Source organism: Paramormyrops kingsleyae, chromosome 11 (genome assembly GCF_048594095.1).
Source record: "Paramormyrops kingsleyae isolate MSU_618 chromosome 11, PKINGS_0.4, whole genome shotgun sequence".
In the NCBI taxonomy this organism is placed as follows: Eukaryota; Metazoa; Chordata; class Actinopteri; order Osteoglossiformes; family Mormyridae; genus Paramormyrops; species Paramormyrops kingsleyae.
Genome location: NC_132807.1, coordinates 9,986,332 through 10,005,126, shown reverse-complemented (window position 1 = coordinate 10,005,126; position 18,795 = coordinate 9,986,332). Strand labels below are relative to the sequence as shown.

Here is an 18,795-nt window from a genome sequence, read left to right as displayed (position 1 = left end):
ATGAATACAACACATGGGAAAAGTAACTAGATTCTTAAAATTATATAAGCATAATTTCATGTTGATTGCATAAGTATTCGACTCCTGTTCCTTGGTAGCTCAAAATTTACAACTGAGAAAAGATGGAGGGCAAAATTTCCTTATTTTTGGTGTCTAACTGCACTTCAGATGTGAATTTTATATCCAGAGAATGTGATGACTGAGACTGGCAAGGAATCAGGAGGACTGTTAAAATGAAGACTGAAGAGCATTCCACAGGAGTGTCACAGGAGTGTCTATGTGTCACAGGGAGCGTCATACACACAATCAGAAAGCAGAAGCCAGCTCTTGGAGAGCCTTTTTCTGAGGACTAATCGCCAAAATTAAGAGGAGAGGACTCCTGAGGAAAGCCAAGGAGACCATCTACACAGGGCAACGATACTGAAAGCTCTACATGCGACTCACTTGCACTGGAGGGTGGCGAGAAAGAACTTATTCATCGAAAAGAAGTTTCTGAATCACACCTGGAGCTTCTTAGAAAGTAGTGAGAGTGACTCGCTTAAGATAGAGGTAAAGATGTTCAGAGGAGAGAGAGTGTTGGCCACAATTCTAAGCCCTATGTGGACTATAAACCTCATACTACCTACAGCTCAGGAAACAGCATCCCTACAGGGATGGAGCAGAAAAGGCTCATTTCTCAGACAAACATGAGCTTTGTTCAGCTCTGTAGTCCCCTGTATTTGATGAATCATTTCAAATGGGTCGCAGATATTTTACTTCAAAGCTGCAGTGAGATTCAGTGAAATACATACAGTGAAATTTGATTAGAATACAACCACAAATTATGTACTTTTTAAGCATTTTTATTTATAATGATATAAATATAGGAGACAAATTAAGTTACAAAATCAAATGGAAAAAGATGACAATATTCCTACAGAAATACTGAGTCATATTATTAGGCAGTTTATGGTTAAATTTATACATATACTGTGAGCTACGCGATCAGAACTTGGAAATAATAAAAATGACACCACGAAATGAAACTGAGTATGCAAATCGAAGATGAAGGGCAATGCCCAAAGAGACAAACTAATATGACAATTATTTCACAGACTGTGTAGGGACCATTCATGCAGATCCACGGTGCAGAAGAGCATTTCCCTTAGACTGAAAAGTACCTAAGTAGTTTTTGTGAACACAGCACCATCAGGACAGAACAGAGAGCAACTGGAGCAGTTACCCAGGCTGCTCAGCTTTGGTCAAGCTGATCTTCTGTCTTCTGGCTGACAGATGAGTCTGCCCACAGTTAACCGGTATTTAGTGCTGAGGAAACGCAACCGTCTTTACTCAGCAGAATCCACCTTTTGGTCGTATTAAGGCCGCTGATGTCTGCTGCTCATATTCGTTAACACTCTGTCTTCCCTGTCGACTCGTTAAAAGTACTTTTATAAAAACAGAGCTGATCACTAACTGCATATGCAAATTAATACCAGTGACTTTAAAAATCACCGACTGAATAAACTATTCATAAGAAATGTTAAATGGTTTAACACTGAAAATCAGGGCCTAGATTGAGCATAATTACTCTTTGGTAATTGTTAATCGAGCAAATGTATTTCCAAAGTGTGATCTTCAAAATATATGGATACTTTCATAAAAAGGAGATGCATTTAATAATAATAATAATAATAATAATAATAATAATAATAATATTATTATTATCATTGAGGTTTTACTAGAGAAATTCAGGTTAAGTACTTTGGCCCAGAATACTTCAGGTGGGTTTATACTGGTATTTGAACCAGATACTTTCAAAGCTACTTGAAAAATAGTAATTTCTTCAACTAATATGTGACCTGCTCTGAAAAGTCACACCCTGATAGTAACAATCTAAAATCCTTCTAAGCAACAATTACTGCATAGATATGTCTGACCTATATACATTAAAGTAGAGGTACTGATGAATTTTATACTGGTAGTGGAAATCAGACGATACTAAAATGAGATACAATATGACAAGGCCATTTTACATATCAGCCTTTGAGTGCAGTTAGCAACAGCAGAACCCGCAGTTTTGTAAAACCTTTCACTGCTGCCATAGCAGACATGGGGAGAAGTCACAGAATACCTATGTGTTGCTGAAGACAGCGCCACCTGCTGGGACACCTGGGCGAGCGGTATGGGAAAACAAAAACAGAAAGAAAAACAAAACAATAAACACACCAAACAAAAATAAAAAATAAAAACAGCAGTTCAAGTATGAAAGGCACCGGCCCTCAACACCTGAGCGGCGAGGAGTTTCGGGCTCCTTAGCACCAATCTGCAGCACCATCGGACGTTATTTTAATTTTATTTTTGGATTTTTTTCCTCACAGTGAGGGTAAAGATGGCTTTGAGACCTGTGGGCACAGTTATCATGTGCTGGCAGTGATGACCCGTAAAGGTCGCCCCAGGCTGCTTGCTTAATTGGTTCCCACCGGATTAAATGCTGGCAATAACTGACACGGCATGGAAATCCCACCCACTGTAGGTTCCAAAGTCCAGTTACATCCAAAAATTCATATAATTGGCTGCAAACAGAAACAAACTGCACAAACAAGCGAATACTCTCTGTTTGTGCACTGCTACATATTTATGGATATTTTCATTAGTTGGTAATTTACATGAATCGTTCCAGAGATTATAATCGACAGCTATTTAAAACATTTTTTTTAAGAATAGCAGTTGGAATTACCCTATCTGCTTGCATTTTAATTGCATACAACTCATTTAGCATACTGCTGCGGTTTTGTGGTGATGCTGAATTAGCAGTGTACTAGCAATCGATATGGTGAAAGTTCTGCGCTGCATGCTTCTGAATAAGAATAAAAATACACAATGACACTGAGCAGGAGATCTGCACACCGTACTCCACCACTGAAAGAGACACCGGCTGCTGAAGTCACAACGGGTCGGGCCAGGACTCTCCGCAGCAGCACGTGACCAAGGGAATTGTGGGTAAACTACAGCTGCTGTGTAGTGAGAGAGAGCGAGAGAGAGAGAGCAAGAGAGAAAGAGGGCACGTGTATGTGTGCATGAGTGCACGTGTGCGGTTTGGGTCCGCAAAGGCCGGCGTGGTCCCTCCAGCAGGCGCGAGTCACCGGCGGGTTGTGCGCTTGTTGCCGCGCGACAGCTGGCCGCAGGTCTTGCAGCACTGTGTGCGGACAGTTGGCAGGTGGCAGCGACCCAGCCAGCTTAGCGTCTGACAGAAGCGGAACGTCAAGTGGTCACGAAAACATGTCTGCTCTAAGAGAGAGGGAGGGAGAGGCAAGGAGGACGTTTAAGAATGGGCACAAATGCACACTTCTCTTAGAAATGACTGCATGCTGAACCATGTAAAGGGCAGAAACACAGTCATAATCTAAAAGTCATTCTGGCAAATAAACCATAATCAACTTAGTAAAGGCAAAAATCAACATATAAAATAACAGTAAAGACAAGGAGTGGAAGAGATCTGCTTTCCGCTGACTCATTTCACCTCACTGGCAGTCTTCTGCTTCCGTTACGTTACCTGACCACTCAGGAAGACTTATGGGAAATAGGTGGAAACATTCCTTCAAATTTCCCATCAAGCCCACTTCCCAGAGACAAATGCATCCGCACGACTCACAGGATTTTCCCGGAGATACAGCAGTATCAGAAAGGAATATTCTGACAAATTATATATATATATATATATATATATATATATATATATATATATATATATATATATATATATATATATATATATATATATATATATATATATATATATAATATAACTATATTTCTGATGTAAAGTAAAGGGTTTCTCACAAAGAGATGGCAGAAAATGGGCCGTGGGGCAGGTCTAAAGTGGCACATCTGTCTGGCAAAGGTGAGAGAGACCATCTCACAGAGCATATGGTCCAGCACAGAAATGGACCAGTGCACCCAGGGCACATTCTTCACAACCAGTGAAACCATGAGAACGGGACCAAACAGAATCCATTCTGATCATGTTTAAAGAGTGACCGTGGAGATACAAGAGGGGCCGTGAGACCCGGAGAAACCAGCACAAAGAAACCAGCACAGAGAAACCAGCATGGAAAAACCAGCACACTCATGCAGGCCCCCATTCCGAACCCGAACACTCCAAGGGCTACAAGACAAAGAGCTTCAACAATTTCTACACAATGATAAGCCAATTTTGCACAAACTCATCTTCTATTTGAAAATGCAAATGGAAAATTGGCATGAGGGCTGGCTTTCTGCGTCTCTATAAGTCATCATGTTTTAATGGCCAGAGGGTGGCAATCAAAATTTCTGTAATTTAAAAATGTTCATCTACGTGCAGTCAAGGAAAAATAAATAAATAAAATACACAGTTAGAGAGAATAAAAATGAGCAGAAAAAACTAATTATATAAAATCTTCCAGGGCTCAACTGAAAAGTAAACGCGTAACAACTGTCAATTTTCACTTCAAGTCACCAAAAGAAAAGTTAAACATCAGCCCCAACCCTTCACTCATTAATAAATCCCTTTGATCTCTCTTCCACCTGAAATGGACAAAGTGGCTTTGCATATGATAGCCTGAAGAAGAGGACAAACACGCTGAGGAGGAACTCCAGGTGTGGGAAGGGAGCACTTTAATCCTGCACTGCACCCTCTGCTGTGCGGGTATCACCAGGTGCCGTGCGTCAATCACGGACAGAGCGGGGCGACGAGACACATGGGCCTGCTGGGGAGAGGGATTTGGGGGGGGGGGGGAGACTTGTCAACCCACTACTTCCTGTAGGAGGGCGAGTTTTTCCCATCTGGAGAATTCACAGGAAGTGAAGTGGCTGAAGTCTTCAGTGCATGGCTGACAGCTGCCCAGGTCACGCCACGCGGAATCCCGCACGGCCGCTCTAACTCACTCTCACACTGCTTCTCCATCATCCAACGCTATTATCTTACCAGTGGCCTGATGGGTTTTCCACAATGCCGGCATGGAAGACAAATCCCCATGCTTCCGTAACGGACACCAGGAAGGGGAAGGTAATGTGATAATCCTGGTCTGACGCGCAGGACTGCGACTCAGCCCTCTAAGAAAAACCTGGATCTTCTGCTGGAGAACGGATGCACAGGACAGAGATTAGAGGGTGGAATGAGGGAGTCTCACTGGGACCCTTGGGATGAGTGAGCCAGCTGAACCGAGGCGTTTATAAAACCGTCTGCTCTGAAACTTAGATGATGAGCTCCTGCAGCTTTGAGAGCTGGCTCTTTATTCACAGTTTGTTTTGGACGTACAGACGCTACTTATACACACCTTACAGCTGATTTTCATAATTAAATGTGTTATGCCTCTTTCTGTATACTCAGTACTACATTTGAACATCCAAATGTACTTCATAATTTTCACAAGAATTATTTTGAAATGTGCTGCATCGATAAATAACATACTTGCTTTGTGACTTCATGCAATATTATTAAATTCAAACTGCAGCACAAGAATACTCATAAGATGCTTTTGAAATACAAGCATTCCCTGTAATTTCCTTTAAACCTTCTATTTGTTAATGCTGCCATATTCACCTAGCAAGTCTATGGTTGTAACACATTTTTGAGATGAAAGAAAAATGTCCTGTGATACAATAAAAATACATTCTGCAGGAGATATGACGTCTGTCACTGCAGACTTGTCCCTAACTTTTCCCCTCTGGTAGACAAGTTTAGTCGCATAATAAACAAAGCCTGAAGCTCCAGTTCCGTGATAAAAAAAAACCTGAATTTCCATTCTGCTAGTAACTTTTTTCAGTTCACTTGAACTGGAGCCTCACAGCCTGACTTGCTGTGAATGGCTGACAGTCAACTGGAAACAAACATGAAATTCGTTCACTTTGCCAGTCTGGCGGGTTCCCAGAACTGTCAAAGCAACCAGTCTTTTCCCATACAGGCAGATCACAGAATCGGATGACACGAGACAGGTCAAAGTTCACAGCTGTGGGGTGAATCCCACTGTGGTTTTGCCCCTATTTTCAGCAGACCCCCCCCCTCCCACAAGGTACAACAATTAAAAGATATAAAGATGAGATTCTGCTCTCAAAATCGTTTCAAACCACCTATTTTTTCCAAAGACAACCGGATCACAAACGCAGATGCAAGCTGTATGTGCTTGACATACGTGTATCAACTATTCCACCACAATGCTTGTATACAAAGCATATATTCCAAGGCCAAAGGTCTTGAGAACACAGCAGTGTTCTCACATGTCATCACAGCAGACGAGATCAAAGCCTGCTGTAGCGGAAGAGAGTGGATCATCGGGGGTCAGAAAAGCCCCAGATCATTAGGTCATTACCTGAGCATCAAAAACCAGTTCACACATGATCATTAGGTACTATTTAGAGAATTCCTCTTCTTTCTTCCTCTACAGAAAGTTGTGCAATAGAACACTGGAGAACCACAAAAAAAGCTCAACATTAACACAAGACTTTGAAGCAAAATATAATCTAGCCTACAAGCAACCCAGCTTCACAAGTGAAAAACCGGTTACAGAGAAGTCGATCTGACCTGACAGGTGGTGCTCGTAACTGCGAGCTTCCCCCCACTGACTGCAGCCACTAGAGGCCCCCAGAGTCCTGTCATCTCCTAACAGTTCAAGCAGCCTCGCCATTCACCCGCGGGCTAATTTTTCACAGCTCCATTGCTGCTGTAAAGGCGGGGGAGTCCGGGACTGTGCAGAACATCAGAAATCATTATGTGCCTCATACCTGCAGAGAGAAGACGAATCGAAAGAGGGGATAAGGAATGAGAAAAACAACATGGAAATAAATAATCCCGCTATCAACTACAACAGACCCAGAAAGGATTAAAGACACTTTGTGGAACCAATTAGCTGTTGAAGGTGCCATATCGCTACAGGCAAAACGAGAGAGATGCTCGGCTACTTCTTAATGCCTGCCTTTGTGGCCCTTTGGAGCAGCAGCACGACGGCCGCCGGATAAGACACGTATTGTCTTCACTTTCTCATAAAATAGCAGCCTGTCCCTCTCCATGATAACCACTTCCTACTGTATATTCATATGGAAAATGTGTGACAGGATAGTGGAGGGAAAGTCATGACCAACGCCACATGGCATTCGCCTGCCGTGCCTGCGAAAGGGCTGTCTTGCACGGCTTGTGAATGCCTCCTGCCCCCGTGATACTTCCTGATGGAAAAGCCTGGCATCACAAGAGTCCGCATGGGTACAATGGCGCCTCTGTGTGTATTCTTAGCATTTAGTTCACTATGCCAGCAATGCCGTCTATTTCAATGCAAATGTTATGGGCCCAGGACAGTGACACAATATGCAGACACTGATCCAGGCCTGCAGCTTACCGCAGTGCATGCTGAGCGTCGGCTCCCACCACATACTACTTGGCGCTTCCACGCGGCTTCCTGGCTTCTCCCCATCGCATTTGCAGTGATGCAGAGATTCATGCGCTCCCTCCACGAGAATCTGTCAAATGAGCCACGGACGCCTGGCCTTTGCATGCGTGCTGCATTATGTCTGTGCAGCATGATGCAATGCTGCATCCATCCCTGTAACCTCCCTGTAAACCCCCTGCTGACCTGACCTGTACCCTTTGCTGGCTATTAATGTGAATATAATATCTACCACTGTATGACCGTGTGGAGCATTTCTCTATTACTGCTAATCTACAAAAATCTAACAGCAGTCAAAGGTGGGAGCACTCCTATGTCTTAATTCCCCGTACAAAATGTGTTCTGTCATATTATATTTGATAGAAACAGGACTAGCTATGCGTAGGTGACTTTCCATCATAACCGCAGAGGAATGCTCATGTTTCAGGAGCTAAAGGTCAGTGCCGGATTGGGCACGTTAACCCTTCACGTCACCGTAGGGTTCTTGATGTTTTCCCAAGCGTCCTGCTGCCTCGTTCTTTCCCATGAGGCCCTCCCACCTCCATCACAAAATAACAACTGAGTTACTACTTTAGTACAAATCATGAACAGATGTAGTCGCTACCTGAGATGAAAGATGCGTCACGATTCATTAATGATGAATAAGCATGAGATCAGTATTTCACTTGTGTTATTCATAATTCACAAGGATTTACAAAATTAACAAATGTGGTAACAAATACAGTAACTAATTGGGAGAAAAGATGCATTATGATTCATTTATGATGAACAAACATGAGATCAGTATTTCACTGGTGTTATTCATTAGTTGTTCCTTCAGTAGTTCACAAATGTTTACAGAATTAACAGATATAGTAACAAATACAGTAACTGCCTGGATTAAACCGGTAATGCAGACCAGCAGTTTGGGGGTCTCCAACTACCAAACAGCGTATAAAAAACACCATCTCCAGGTGCAACTACAGAAGATCAGACATTTAACAGGCGAGAACTGAATAGAAATGAATGTGCCGTTGGTTTGAAATGAAAGGCCATCCCCTGCAAACCAACAAAGCAAAAGCCTGTTTAAAATCCTACCGGAGAGTTCACCGCAATCAGCTAAACTTTCCATGAAGACCTTTGAAGAAGTATTGAACTACATAGGGCAGCAAACTGATAGATAAAACTTTAGATATCCCTGAGGAATATATCTGTGCCATGTACAAAAATGCCACCCACATGGCAAAGGGATGAATGGCCAAGCTCTGGGTAAGAAGTGTTGTAACTGCCGGACCGGACACCTCTTCCTCGGTTGAGTCTGTGTGAACAAACAGGATTAGGCAGATAAGCTGCTGTTCTGCATCACCTCTGAAGCTCATTAATTCCACAGCAGGATTCAGCATGAGACGTCAGTCAGCATTACATGCCAGACATCTCACACAGTCTCATACACACAGAGGCGGAACATCATCTCACACATACTCATACACACAGAGGCGGAACATCATCTCACACAGTCTCATACACACAGAGGCGGAACATCATCTCACACAGTCTCATACACACAGAGGCGGAACATCATCTCACACAGTCTCATACACACAGAGGCGGAACATCATCTCACACATACTCATACACACAGAGGCGGAACATCATCTCACACAGTCTCATACACACAGAGGCGGAACATCATCTCACACATACTCATACACACAGAGGCGGAACATCATCTCACACATACTCATACACACAGAGGCGGAACATCATCTCACACATACTCATACACACAGAGGCGGAACATCATCTCACACATACTCATACACACAGAGGCAGAATATCACCTCACACATACTCATACACACAGAGGCGGAGCAACATCTCACACATACTCATACACACAGAGGTGGAACATCATCTCACACATACTCATACACACAGAGGCGGAACATCACCTCACACATACTCATACACACAGAGGCGGAGCAACATCTCACACATACTCATACACACAGAGGCGGAACATCATCTCACACATACTCATACACACAGAGGCGGAACATCACCTCACACATACTCATACACACAGAGGCGGAACATCATCTCACACAGTCTCATACACACAGAGGCGGAACATCATCTCACACATACTCATACACACAGAGGCGGAACATCATCTCACACATACTCATACACACAGAGGCGGAACATTATCTCACACATACTCATACAAACAGCGTCCATGAAGCGAAAAACGTAAATGTAAATGCCATTTTAGTTAATTGATTTCAAAATCTGCCTTTTCTAAACTGTATTTAAAAGAAATTCAGCAAATACTATTCTGCACACATACAGTACAGCAGAGGATAACACAGGTCTACAAACCAGGTGCCAAGGTTTTATGAATGGATTTAGGGTATTTTGAGGGTACTGAATTAAAAAATTACATTAATTTTGCTGGATTGGTTCTAGTTTTTGAGATAATGGACATCCATGAAAATAATGCATTCACCCAATGCGACTTGTGTGTTATAACAACTCAATAGCTTTTGACTCTTTAATCAATGATGAAGAGTCTAAAAATAAAATTAAAAGTAAAGTTCACGTGTGCGTGTTTGCATGTTCATTTATTGCTGCTGTTACTGTGGTGGTGAATATTTACCCAGATCAAATCTGCCAAGTCCTTCCAAAGGAAGGGCATCATGGGAACACCTGTCTGGTATTTAGCCAGAAATGGTTGAAATGCTTGTGATAGGGCCATGAAAAAAATGTAGTTGGGCCAGAAGAAGGGGATCCATTCAGGCTTCACAAATGCAGTCAAAAGAAATTGTCCCTGGGTTTTTCACTTTCGACAAAACGTTTGTGCTTCTCTTCCCTGATATGTGAGTCGATGGCTTTAGAGCCCATTGTTGCCAGTTTGATGACTTTTTTACAAAGGTCGCATCGCACTTCATAGACATTAGTCATCTTTTTCAACCAGCCACAGTACTTTTTTTTGAAGCACTGACATGAATAACAATCAATAGTTAATCAATATTGTATTATTTAGTCAAATCATATGTAACTTTTTCCTGTCACTGTTAGATATTTTGAATTTCCTTTTTGCATGAAGTTAGACTGTTTACTTACTAGTTGTAACTAAAATAAAAATATTCTTGCAATTCTGAATGCTTTTCAAACGTGTTGCGTTAATTAATTGAATAAGTATTAAATATCTCATAAACTAGAGCCAATCTTGCAAAACTGAAGTCATATTCTTAATCAGCACCATAAACTTAATATAAAACCGTTCAGACATCATTGGCACCAAAATCACTGTATACCAGTGTAGTCAATGTCAGATGCAGAGGAATTCCTGATCCGGTGCCTTACAACATAAAAATTAAAGCCAAGCCAGGCTTATATGCACAAAGCATCGCAGTGAAACACCAGCAACACAAAGTGGCCTCGCAGTGCCTTTCCACAAACAGTCAAACCACGAGCTTTCAAAGTAGGTCAGCTATATCAAGGAGCCATTTCCAAGAGCCCGAGATGCAGAAGAAGATATTAACCCAAACGCAGAATGTTGGGCCTCAGTCAAATTACACTGGAACAAAGAAGCTGTTCTAGGCTTTTTACATGGACTTTGACATGAAATTCCCCCTCCCACCCCTCAGAAGAAAATGATTCTTGGACCACTCTCCAGACTGGGGCACTGCACTGAAAGGGTCAGTGTGAAACGCATTCAGATCTTCTGGGTCAGGAGGAGGGCAGCGAAGTCTCCACAACTTAATGTCTCTATAACGCACAATTTACAAACCACTTTGAAAACGAGTTTTCCTGGGAAAAGAGTATTTCACAATAGCTCTTAATCTTTTGAAATAATTGTTTTAACTATCATGCAAACCAAGATGCATGCAACCTCTAATGTCCATTAACATAGCATTGCTTTGCACTTTGTGGGAAATAGTGTTAGAATGGTATACATTTTCTTCGTCCCCTTCAACCATTCCAATCAAACACATCTAATCTGGAATGGATAAATGAGTGCATTGTTTTGTGACTCCCTTATAAATAAGCATCTGCCTACTGAAGTAATTCCAGGACACATGTCATTCAACAGAAACCAGCTCCAAATGCTAATCTGATGCACTCCAGCATGCGAGTGTCAGCGGGCACTTCCACGGCACGCTAACCATCGCAAGGACGGTCTGACGGACGGCTTTCCAATGAGCACAGGAGGGAGCACCAGCTTCCTAAAAGGCTCCCGTCTCAGCAGATCCACAAGGCCGCTCGTCCTTTGCTCTGACTCCCAGGAAGTTAGTTGGGTGGAGTTATCTAACAATCACACAGCTTCAATGAACTCATCCATGTTCAGTGTGAAAACAATGAGGACCTTGCTCAGACACATTCCGTCGTTCAGGATCTTACAACAGTAAACTGTATTGTTTCATGCACGGGTATATCAAATATGAATCGACAACAAATACACATTAACAGCAAACAATCTATTTGACAAGAGGGCGTCTAAACTGGGACTCCGCTCTCTGGGACTGACAGAGAAAGGCCTAGAATGCTGGAATACAAAAGGGAAGGTGAGGGCTCCTGGGAGGCCAGAGATCACAGGTCATATAAAAACCAGGTTACAGCAGCAAATCCCAGCCAGATAATAGCTGAGAAAGTGATAAAAATGGCAAATGGGCCAAAAATGACACCCTCCAATAAAGAGACCAAGCTATTCCCATTGAATCTATTTCAAGAAACTTATTTCCACAAATGCTCTTAATTATCTTTGCAAAAAGCCAATATTCAAATCCCAAGAAATGTGTGTATTTAAAAAAAAATGCATTAGAAAAAAGCTATTTACAAAATCCTGTGCCACAGACTGGTTTCTGTGAAATACATAGCACATCCTAAACCAGAATTTAAGTATTTCGCACTTTTCTCTGAATTATCTACTGATAGTCAACTTGGGAAATTTCAAAGCAGTAGGTAATTATTTGCTCCTGAGAAAGAGGGGTCCTTGATCATATATGAGTATGCATCAAAGAGAATGTGAATGAACTATTGGAGAGGGCTTGGGGGAGGGGGTGAATGGCGTGGGAAGCAGGAAGGCTATAGGGTCATAAAGGTCAGGTGAGAGCATGTCACCAGGTCATATTGTGTTAGCTGCACAAACGTGAACTCTGACCTTCAAGCCTTATCATCAGCAAGGAGTTTGAAAATACATCATGTACACATCATGAAAGGAAGCTTCGGCAACAAGAAAACATCATTAAAAATTAAATTAGCTTTTTGTTGTTCTTCTGAATTATGTCAAGGGAAGCTTTAACCACTGGGGTAACTCAGATGGTTTATTTGTACACTGCAAGAATTAGGAGAATATATGTTAGTTTATTAACTTAGACTCCAAGATGTAAATTCTAATGATGAATAAAGCAGCATCTGCTTCCAACACTAAACATGTAACCGCAACCTTCTAGCAGAAAAAGCTGGGATTGCTTTTAGAGCAGGAGGTTTTGGCACACAAAGAGTTCAGGGAGCCGTCCAGGTACCTCCTCACTGCAGCGGAGGATGAGGCTCAATTCACCTCAACCTCCATTCGGTCCTTGGGGACCTGGCCCTGCGTTACACTATGAACACAGGTAGGAAGTCTGCTACTTTCTTACTTTAACAGTGTTTATTATATGGACACTTCAATGGGGAATAAAGATTTTATACATATATATGTCGTGAAAAAACCCTATTTCCTAAATAAACTGCATTGAAAATACAGTTTAATGAAAATATACAGCATGAAAGCAGGAAGAAAGTCTGGTTTAATAAACATCATTCACAGAATGCAAAATCATAATTACCTGATGCATATAGTGTTTTTATTTGGTTTGCAAGCTGAATTTTAGTTTAACAGCTCTGTATGCATTAAATACATTTCAGGCAAACAGAGTTTAATTTTCACAAACATATGTTCTGTTTCATATCCTGTAATTGTGCCCCATTTAGATCTGGGAAAATACGCACATTTCAGACAGAGAGGGAGGAAACTCTTTCACAGGGAGAAAGCAGTTGCTCTGCTGACACAAACAAGATGTTTCTATTTTTGCTTTAGTTTTAGACAGAAGAAACCCCCCCCCCAAGTCTAACTTATGGGGGAGTTTCCCAATGGAGAGCACGATTTGGGTATAAACAAAGAGTAGGTATTCCAGAACCTTCTGAGACAGGTTCATCCGCTGCTGCACTTACACGGATCGTGAATTCAGCACAAGTAAGTGTGTTAAAGATCCAGGGGGCTGTACTCACGCTGCATGGCACTGCACTCCTCAACGTTGCATTTCTGGGTGTCCTCTGGCCAGGCCGAGTGCTCGCATTGTGGGGGCTCTTCCTCTTCCTCCTCCTCCACACTGCCCTGCCGCTGTTCCTTCCGGATGTCGACACACTTGACAAGACGCCGCTGCACCCCACCCCCGCAAGGTGCTGAACACTGCCGGGGCAAAGCTGGAGTTAAGGTATGCAGGTCCCCCTCTCCCCCCACCACACACACAGACACACACACACACACACACACACAGACACACAGACACACAGACACACAAATCTGGAAAAGCTGCTTACACAGACCAGCCCTGCTCTTTATTCTGGAGGCCATGCTGAGATGAGACCCACTTAGAGTATGCTGGTATTATAAGTCCGAGTGGCATGTTGAGACAGTGCCACCCTAATACCCCTCCCTCACCTACCACCCACGCTGCAGTCATTCGGGGCAGTAAACCCACTAAGTCTGAAGACACAAGACACTGCATGGCCTTATAAGAGGACTGAGCTCTGGCCCCACCATGCATGGGGGGGGGGGGGGCACGCCTCACCTGACCCCAGGAGCCCGTGACCCACTGAGCGCATGGCTGGCTGTTGCACGCTTGGATGATGTTGGGCTGAACGGCCTCGTCACATTTTCCAGGCTCCGGGCAGGTGACCAGGCGCTGCTGCTCGCCCCCCCCGCCGCACAGCTCTGAGCACTGTGGAGGGGGGGCAGAGATCAATAATCACACACCCACAGGACGCCCAGAACCATGCCAGAGCATGCTTAGGGTGGCTGCAGCTCACCTGACCCCAAGAGGTGGTGAACCACTCCATGCAGTCGTGGGGGTTACAGGCCTCGCGGGAATGTGGCCTGGGTCCGATGGCCTGGCAGTGGAAGGGCCGCAGAGGCCTGCGATCGCGCGTGTCGGTGCACTGCACCTCCCGCTGCCTCACTCCCTGGCTGCAGTTCCTGGAGCACTGTCAATACGGAGAGAGCATTTTCAATAGCTCCAAGAAACAGCCACAACGGCCGCTTCCACAGAACCCGTCTTTTTATTATGACCTATTCTGTAATGGGCTAAAATTGTTATAAAATAAAAAAAAAATTGTGAGTCAGAGGGTGGAGTGATTCTGCTAGCAACATAACGGGGCAGACAGTCAGAAAGCATAAATAACGCTGAGAAGAGACGGTTGTGAAAGCTCGGGTTGCATGGATACGGAGCCTCACCCGGCTCCATTCGCCGACTCTCCAGGAGGAACAGGGCCGAATGTAGCAGCGGCGGGCTGGGACGGGACGCAGGGAGGGGAGGCAGTCGGAGTTCCGTCCTGTGCTACACCACACGGACCTCCAGATGGCGCCGAGACCACAAGTGGTGGAGCACTGGAGCAGAAGGGTGGCAGCGCAGAGCAGGGCTCAGGGTGCTGTGTTACCGTGGAGACCCTCCATGGAAACATCCAAAACACTGACTCTCTGTGCAGGGCCTCGATTCCAATTCATCATTCCACTGACAGGTATTAATGTATCTCTGCCTACCTGAGTTCATTCTTTGATTTTAATATTTGAAACATTTGGAAGGCTTTTCACATTAGAAGGAGTGCTTATACAATGCATTTATAACTCATATTTATAAAACCCCCTCGTTAGAAAATGATCGCCGGAAGTTCTTGCAAAATGTAAAAAAAAAAAAAAGGTATGTGAATGTAAAATGATGTCATACACGCCTAGCAGCTGGAGTTCTGTGACCCATTTTCACAGCCAAACAGTGACAACTACAATAAAATCATCCCGACTTTAATTGCACGGTAATCTTTTCGTATTTTGCCCATAAACTAATTTTACACCATGAAAAGGACATGTCTGGCGTGTAACTCACAGTGCTCCAGTTTCCTGCCGCCCAGTAAGCTGTGGTGTCTGCCTGCGGTGGGGGCGAAAGTGATGGGGTCAGCCAATTGGGCCCGGTGACGTCATGGGATTGATGGGGAAGTGGGCTTGTGGCTCCCCCCGGGGGCCCAATCGCTGTAGTATAGTCCCACCCAGACCCAGTGGCTGGGGCCTGAGTATCAGATTCCGTAGGGGTGGCATCGCTCGGTTCAGTCATGATAGTCGTGTCTGGCGTTGTGGTACTGAAAATGTCACCAGCCTTGGGGACAGTGGATGCCGCCTCAGTTACAGGGGATTCTGAAGCATCCTCCAGATCCTTGCTTTCACTTTCTGCGGCTAGGTCAGAAAAATCAGTCGGCACATAGAGCAGATCTCGTGGGATGGGCTGCGAAGTCCCAGGGTGCTGTGAATCAGTGACGTCATACTCAATAGACTCTGTTGGGTAGTATTGACCCGATTCGTCCTCGCCTGTGAAAATCCCCAGAGAATGTGTTTCTGTGGAGTCTGTGCTTCGAACATCGTAATTCAGTGTAGTCGCAGGTGGAGTCTGGCTCGGTGGAGCCTGGCTCAGTGGAGCGGGCCTACTGGAAAGTACATTATCCTGGTTGGTCTCAAAGTGAATCACAGTGGGAGGAGAAGAGGGTGGAGCTTCCTGTGATGGTGAGATACTTTCCCAGCCCTCCTGGTCTCCAGGATCTGTTCCTTTCCAGTTGTCCGCATCACTCCACCCCCGATCGGACTCCGGAGGCCCACTGTCAAAATGATCAGCAACATTCCTTTCTCCCTCAGTGACAAACTTGGAAACATCACTAGCAAAATCCCAATGATTTCTAGTGTCTGCATCAGCATCACTGCCTTCCACTTCTGCGTTCACTTTGCTGGCTGCACCTGTTTTAGCTGTAGACCCCAATGTATCAGCAGGGGTGAGACCTCCCTCTGTCGGGGCCTCTCTGCCACTTCCAGGGCTGCTATGATCTTCCTTCCATTTCTCCGTAAGCCTAATATTTGAAATGTGTGCCGGAGGCGTGACAGACACAGGCAGAAAATGGTCTTCCGCGTACAAGATTTCCTCTTCGTTTTCTGAATCCTCTCCACGTTTCTCACCGCCGTGGTCCTCAGTATTTTCCAGATCTCGAACAGCAGTAGTCTTGGGTCGCTTGTTGTCGATGCTGTGAGGTGTGGTGACGATGTAGTTGGCGTCCTCAGGGGTGGCCGTGGGCTTGTGTGAGGTTGAAGTGGGCGGCTTGGTGCTTGATCCCAGGTGGACACTCATGACAGTCCCAGGACCGGCAGGTCCTTCGTTACGGTCGATTTCGAGACCTTCTCCTTCACCAAAGACATCTGACAAGTCTTCGTGAAAGCCAATGAAGTTGTAATCATAATAAAAGTCATCGATCTGTACGTTGTTTCTAATGTAGTTAGCGGCAGCATGATCTATATGGTTTTGTTGGGAGAAGCCTTCGTCAATTATGTTATTCATGTCACCAGCGGGCCTAGCGGGGTGAGCTCTGGTGGTTCCTTGTTCAGAACCGGGCATGTGGTTGTCATCGGGAATGGAGTTGGTGTCACTGAACACCTCCTTGCTGGAAGATCCACTGCCAGACCACTCATTTCCAAAGCCGTCCAGCACTGGCGGGCAGTCCTGCATTTGGCAGGGCATCTCCTCCTTCGGCTTCTTCCCCGGATCGCAGGCCACGCCCGTGTTGTTGGAGCAGGCGACGGTGCGGCCTTGCACCCCCCTACCGCATGTCGCGGAGCACTGCAGATCAACAACCGGCAGCGATTAAAACAAATAAAAAACATGTGACACCATCAACTGCAGCTTTTTCAGCTTCTCATGCTAACAGAACCAACTGCCCCAATATAGTCTGAAAGAAAACAAGGGAGAGTGTGAGAGAGTTTTTATAAAAGCTGTAAGACGGACAGTCCTCAACCTGAGCGCTTTCAGCACAGGCCAATAAGAGCGGCCCAATGTGAAAAAGCTCCTTATATGGAATTTGGTGGGACGCTTAGTACATATATTACACATCTAATCTGAAACAGCATTCCAATAAAAAGGGAGTAACTATTTTTGTTCAGTAATGACATTGCCATAACCATAAAACTATTTGTTGTTTGTTTGACTTCACTGAGGCGTGCAAGAACCTGGTCCCAGCATTGCCAGGTTACTGGGACTCAGCCGTACAGCCAGTCAGGCTCAGATCTGCCTTTGCCTCCTGCACACTTTCATGTCCACGGCCTCCTCACCTCCGTCCAGCTGCCTGCGGTCCAGTCTGCAGGGCAAGGGATGTGAGTGTTGCAGGAGGTGACGGACTCAGGCCTGGGCAAGTGCTGACACTCGGAGGGCTGCAGGGCCTTCTGCTCCTCCAGACCCACACTCTGAATACAGAGCACCGCTCTCCTGGCCAGGCCTGAGTGGCCGCAGCTGGCGGAGCACTTGTGCCACTCTCCTAGCCACCATCTAAGCAAAAACGAGAGGATTTCTCAGCGACGTGACGCCCAGATAAGTGGCAGCTCTCACAATAACTGCCTTCATGAAGAGGAGAGGAAGACAGAAACAGCAGCACACTCTCAACTGGGCTTTGAACAATTTCAGGGAATCTATAGGGGGTACATTCACAAAACTACAAGCCTCAATCAGAACCATCCGGCCTTCTTGAAGAATCAAGGGTTCCCTGATGCATCTCAGATACTTCAAACCTATTTTATCATCCTACAGCAGCATCCTCCTTGGCACGGCTCAGAGTTTACTCAGAAGGTCTTCTCGGCGGAGCTCACATCGCCGGGCAGATCCCCTCGTTACAGGTAGCCTGCTTGTCGTCAGGGCGGGTCGTCAGATCGCAGAAATGCTCCTCCACTGTCCCAGAGGTCTGCTCCACACAGAGAACCGGCTGCCTCCGCACACCTGAGGAGGCAGGTCAAAGGTCAACGGCGGCACACAGGCGGCAAGGCTGTGCGGAAACAGGCCACCTGGCCAGGGAGCTCCCCCCCCCCAGCAGGCAGTCCTCAGCCAGTCACTCACAGGCGTTGGAATCCTATCATTACTTGACCTCTTTGCTCTCAAAGCAAAAGCCTGAGGCCTCCTGGCAAATAGCATGCAACAGCAACAGCTCTGATAAGAGAAACGGCCGCTTAATCAGCTGAGAAGCCAGAGACCGACCAACTCCAGGGAACTGCCCATATTTTCTATGTAGATTAAAGACAAACAGTATCTATGAAGTAAGTATAATAGAATTTCTAAGCTAAACACATGAGCTGAAATAATAC

The 18,795-nt window shown here is 45.0% G+C and overlaps 1 protein-coding gene across 5 annotated transcripts in view; it reads right to left on the bottom strand.

The window, feature by feature from the left end:
• Nucleotides 1–821: 821 nt before the first annotated feature.
• Nucleotides 822–18,795, bottom strand: part of adamts7 (a disintegrin-like and metallopeptidase (reprolysin type) with thrombospondin type 1 motif, 7) — a 61,740-nt gene continuing 43,766 nt past the window's right edge. For 2 of the 5 annotated variants that reach the window (XM_023815133.2, XM_023815132.2), the window contains 8 exons: nucleotides 18,307–18,433; nucleotides 17,776–17,989; nucleotides 15,521–17,287; nucleotides 14,875–15,027; nucleotides 14,451–14,624; nucleotides 14,213–14,362; nucleotides 13,650–13,830; nucleotides 3,800–8,691 (listed from right to left, as the gene is read on the bottom strand). In XM_023815133.2, coding sequence (XP_023670901.2) covers nucleotides 8,489–8,691; nucleotides 13,650–13,830; nucleotides 14,213–14,362; nucleotides 14,451–14,624; nucleotides 14,875–15,027; nucleotides 15,521–17,287; nucleotides 17,776–17,989; nucleotides 18,307–18,433 — 2,969 coding nt within the window. In that variant the 3' untranslated portion in view covers nucleotides 3,800–8,488. Of the gene's footprint in view, nucleotides 3,268–3,799; nucleotides 8,692–13,649; nucleotides 13,831–14,212; nucleotides 14,363–14,450; nucleotides 14,625–14,874; nucleotides 15,028–15,520; nucleotides 17,288–17,775; nucleotides 17,990–18,306; nucleotides 18,434–18,795 lie in introns of those variants that run through there. The other 3 variants (XR_002838673.2, XM_023815136.2, XM_023815135.2) reach the window with 3 other exon arrangements.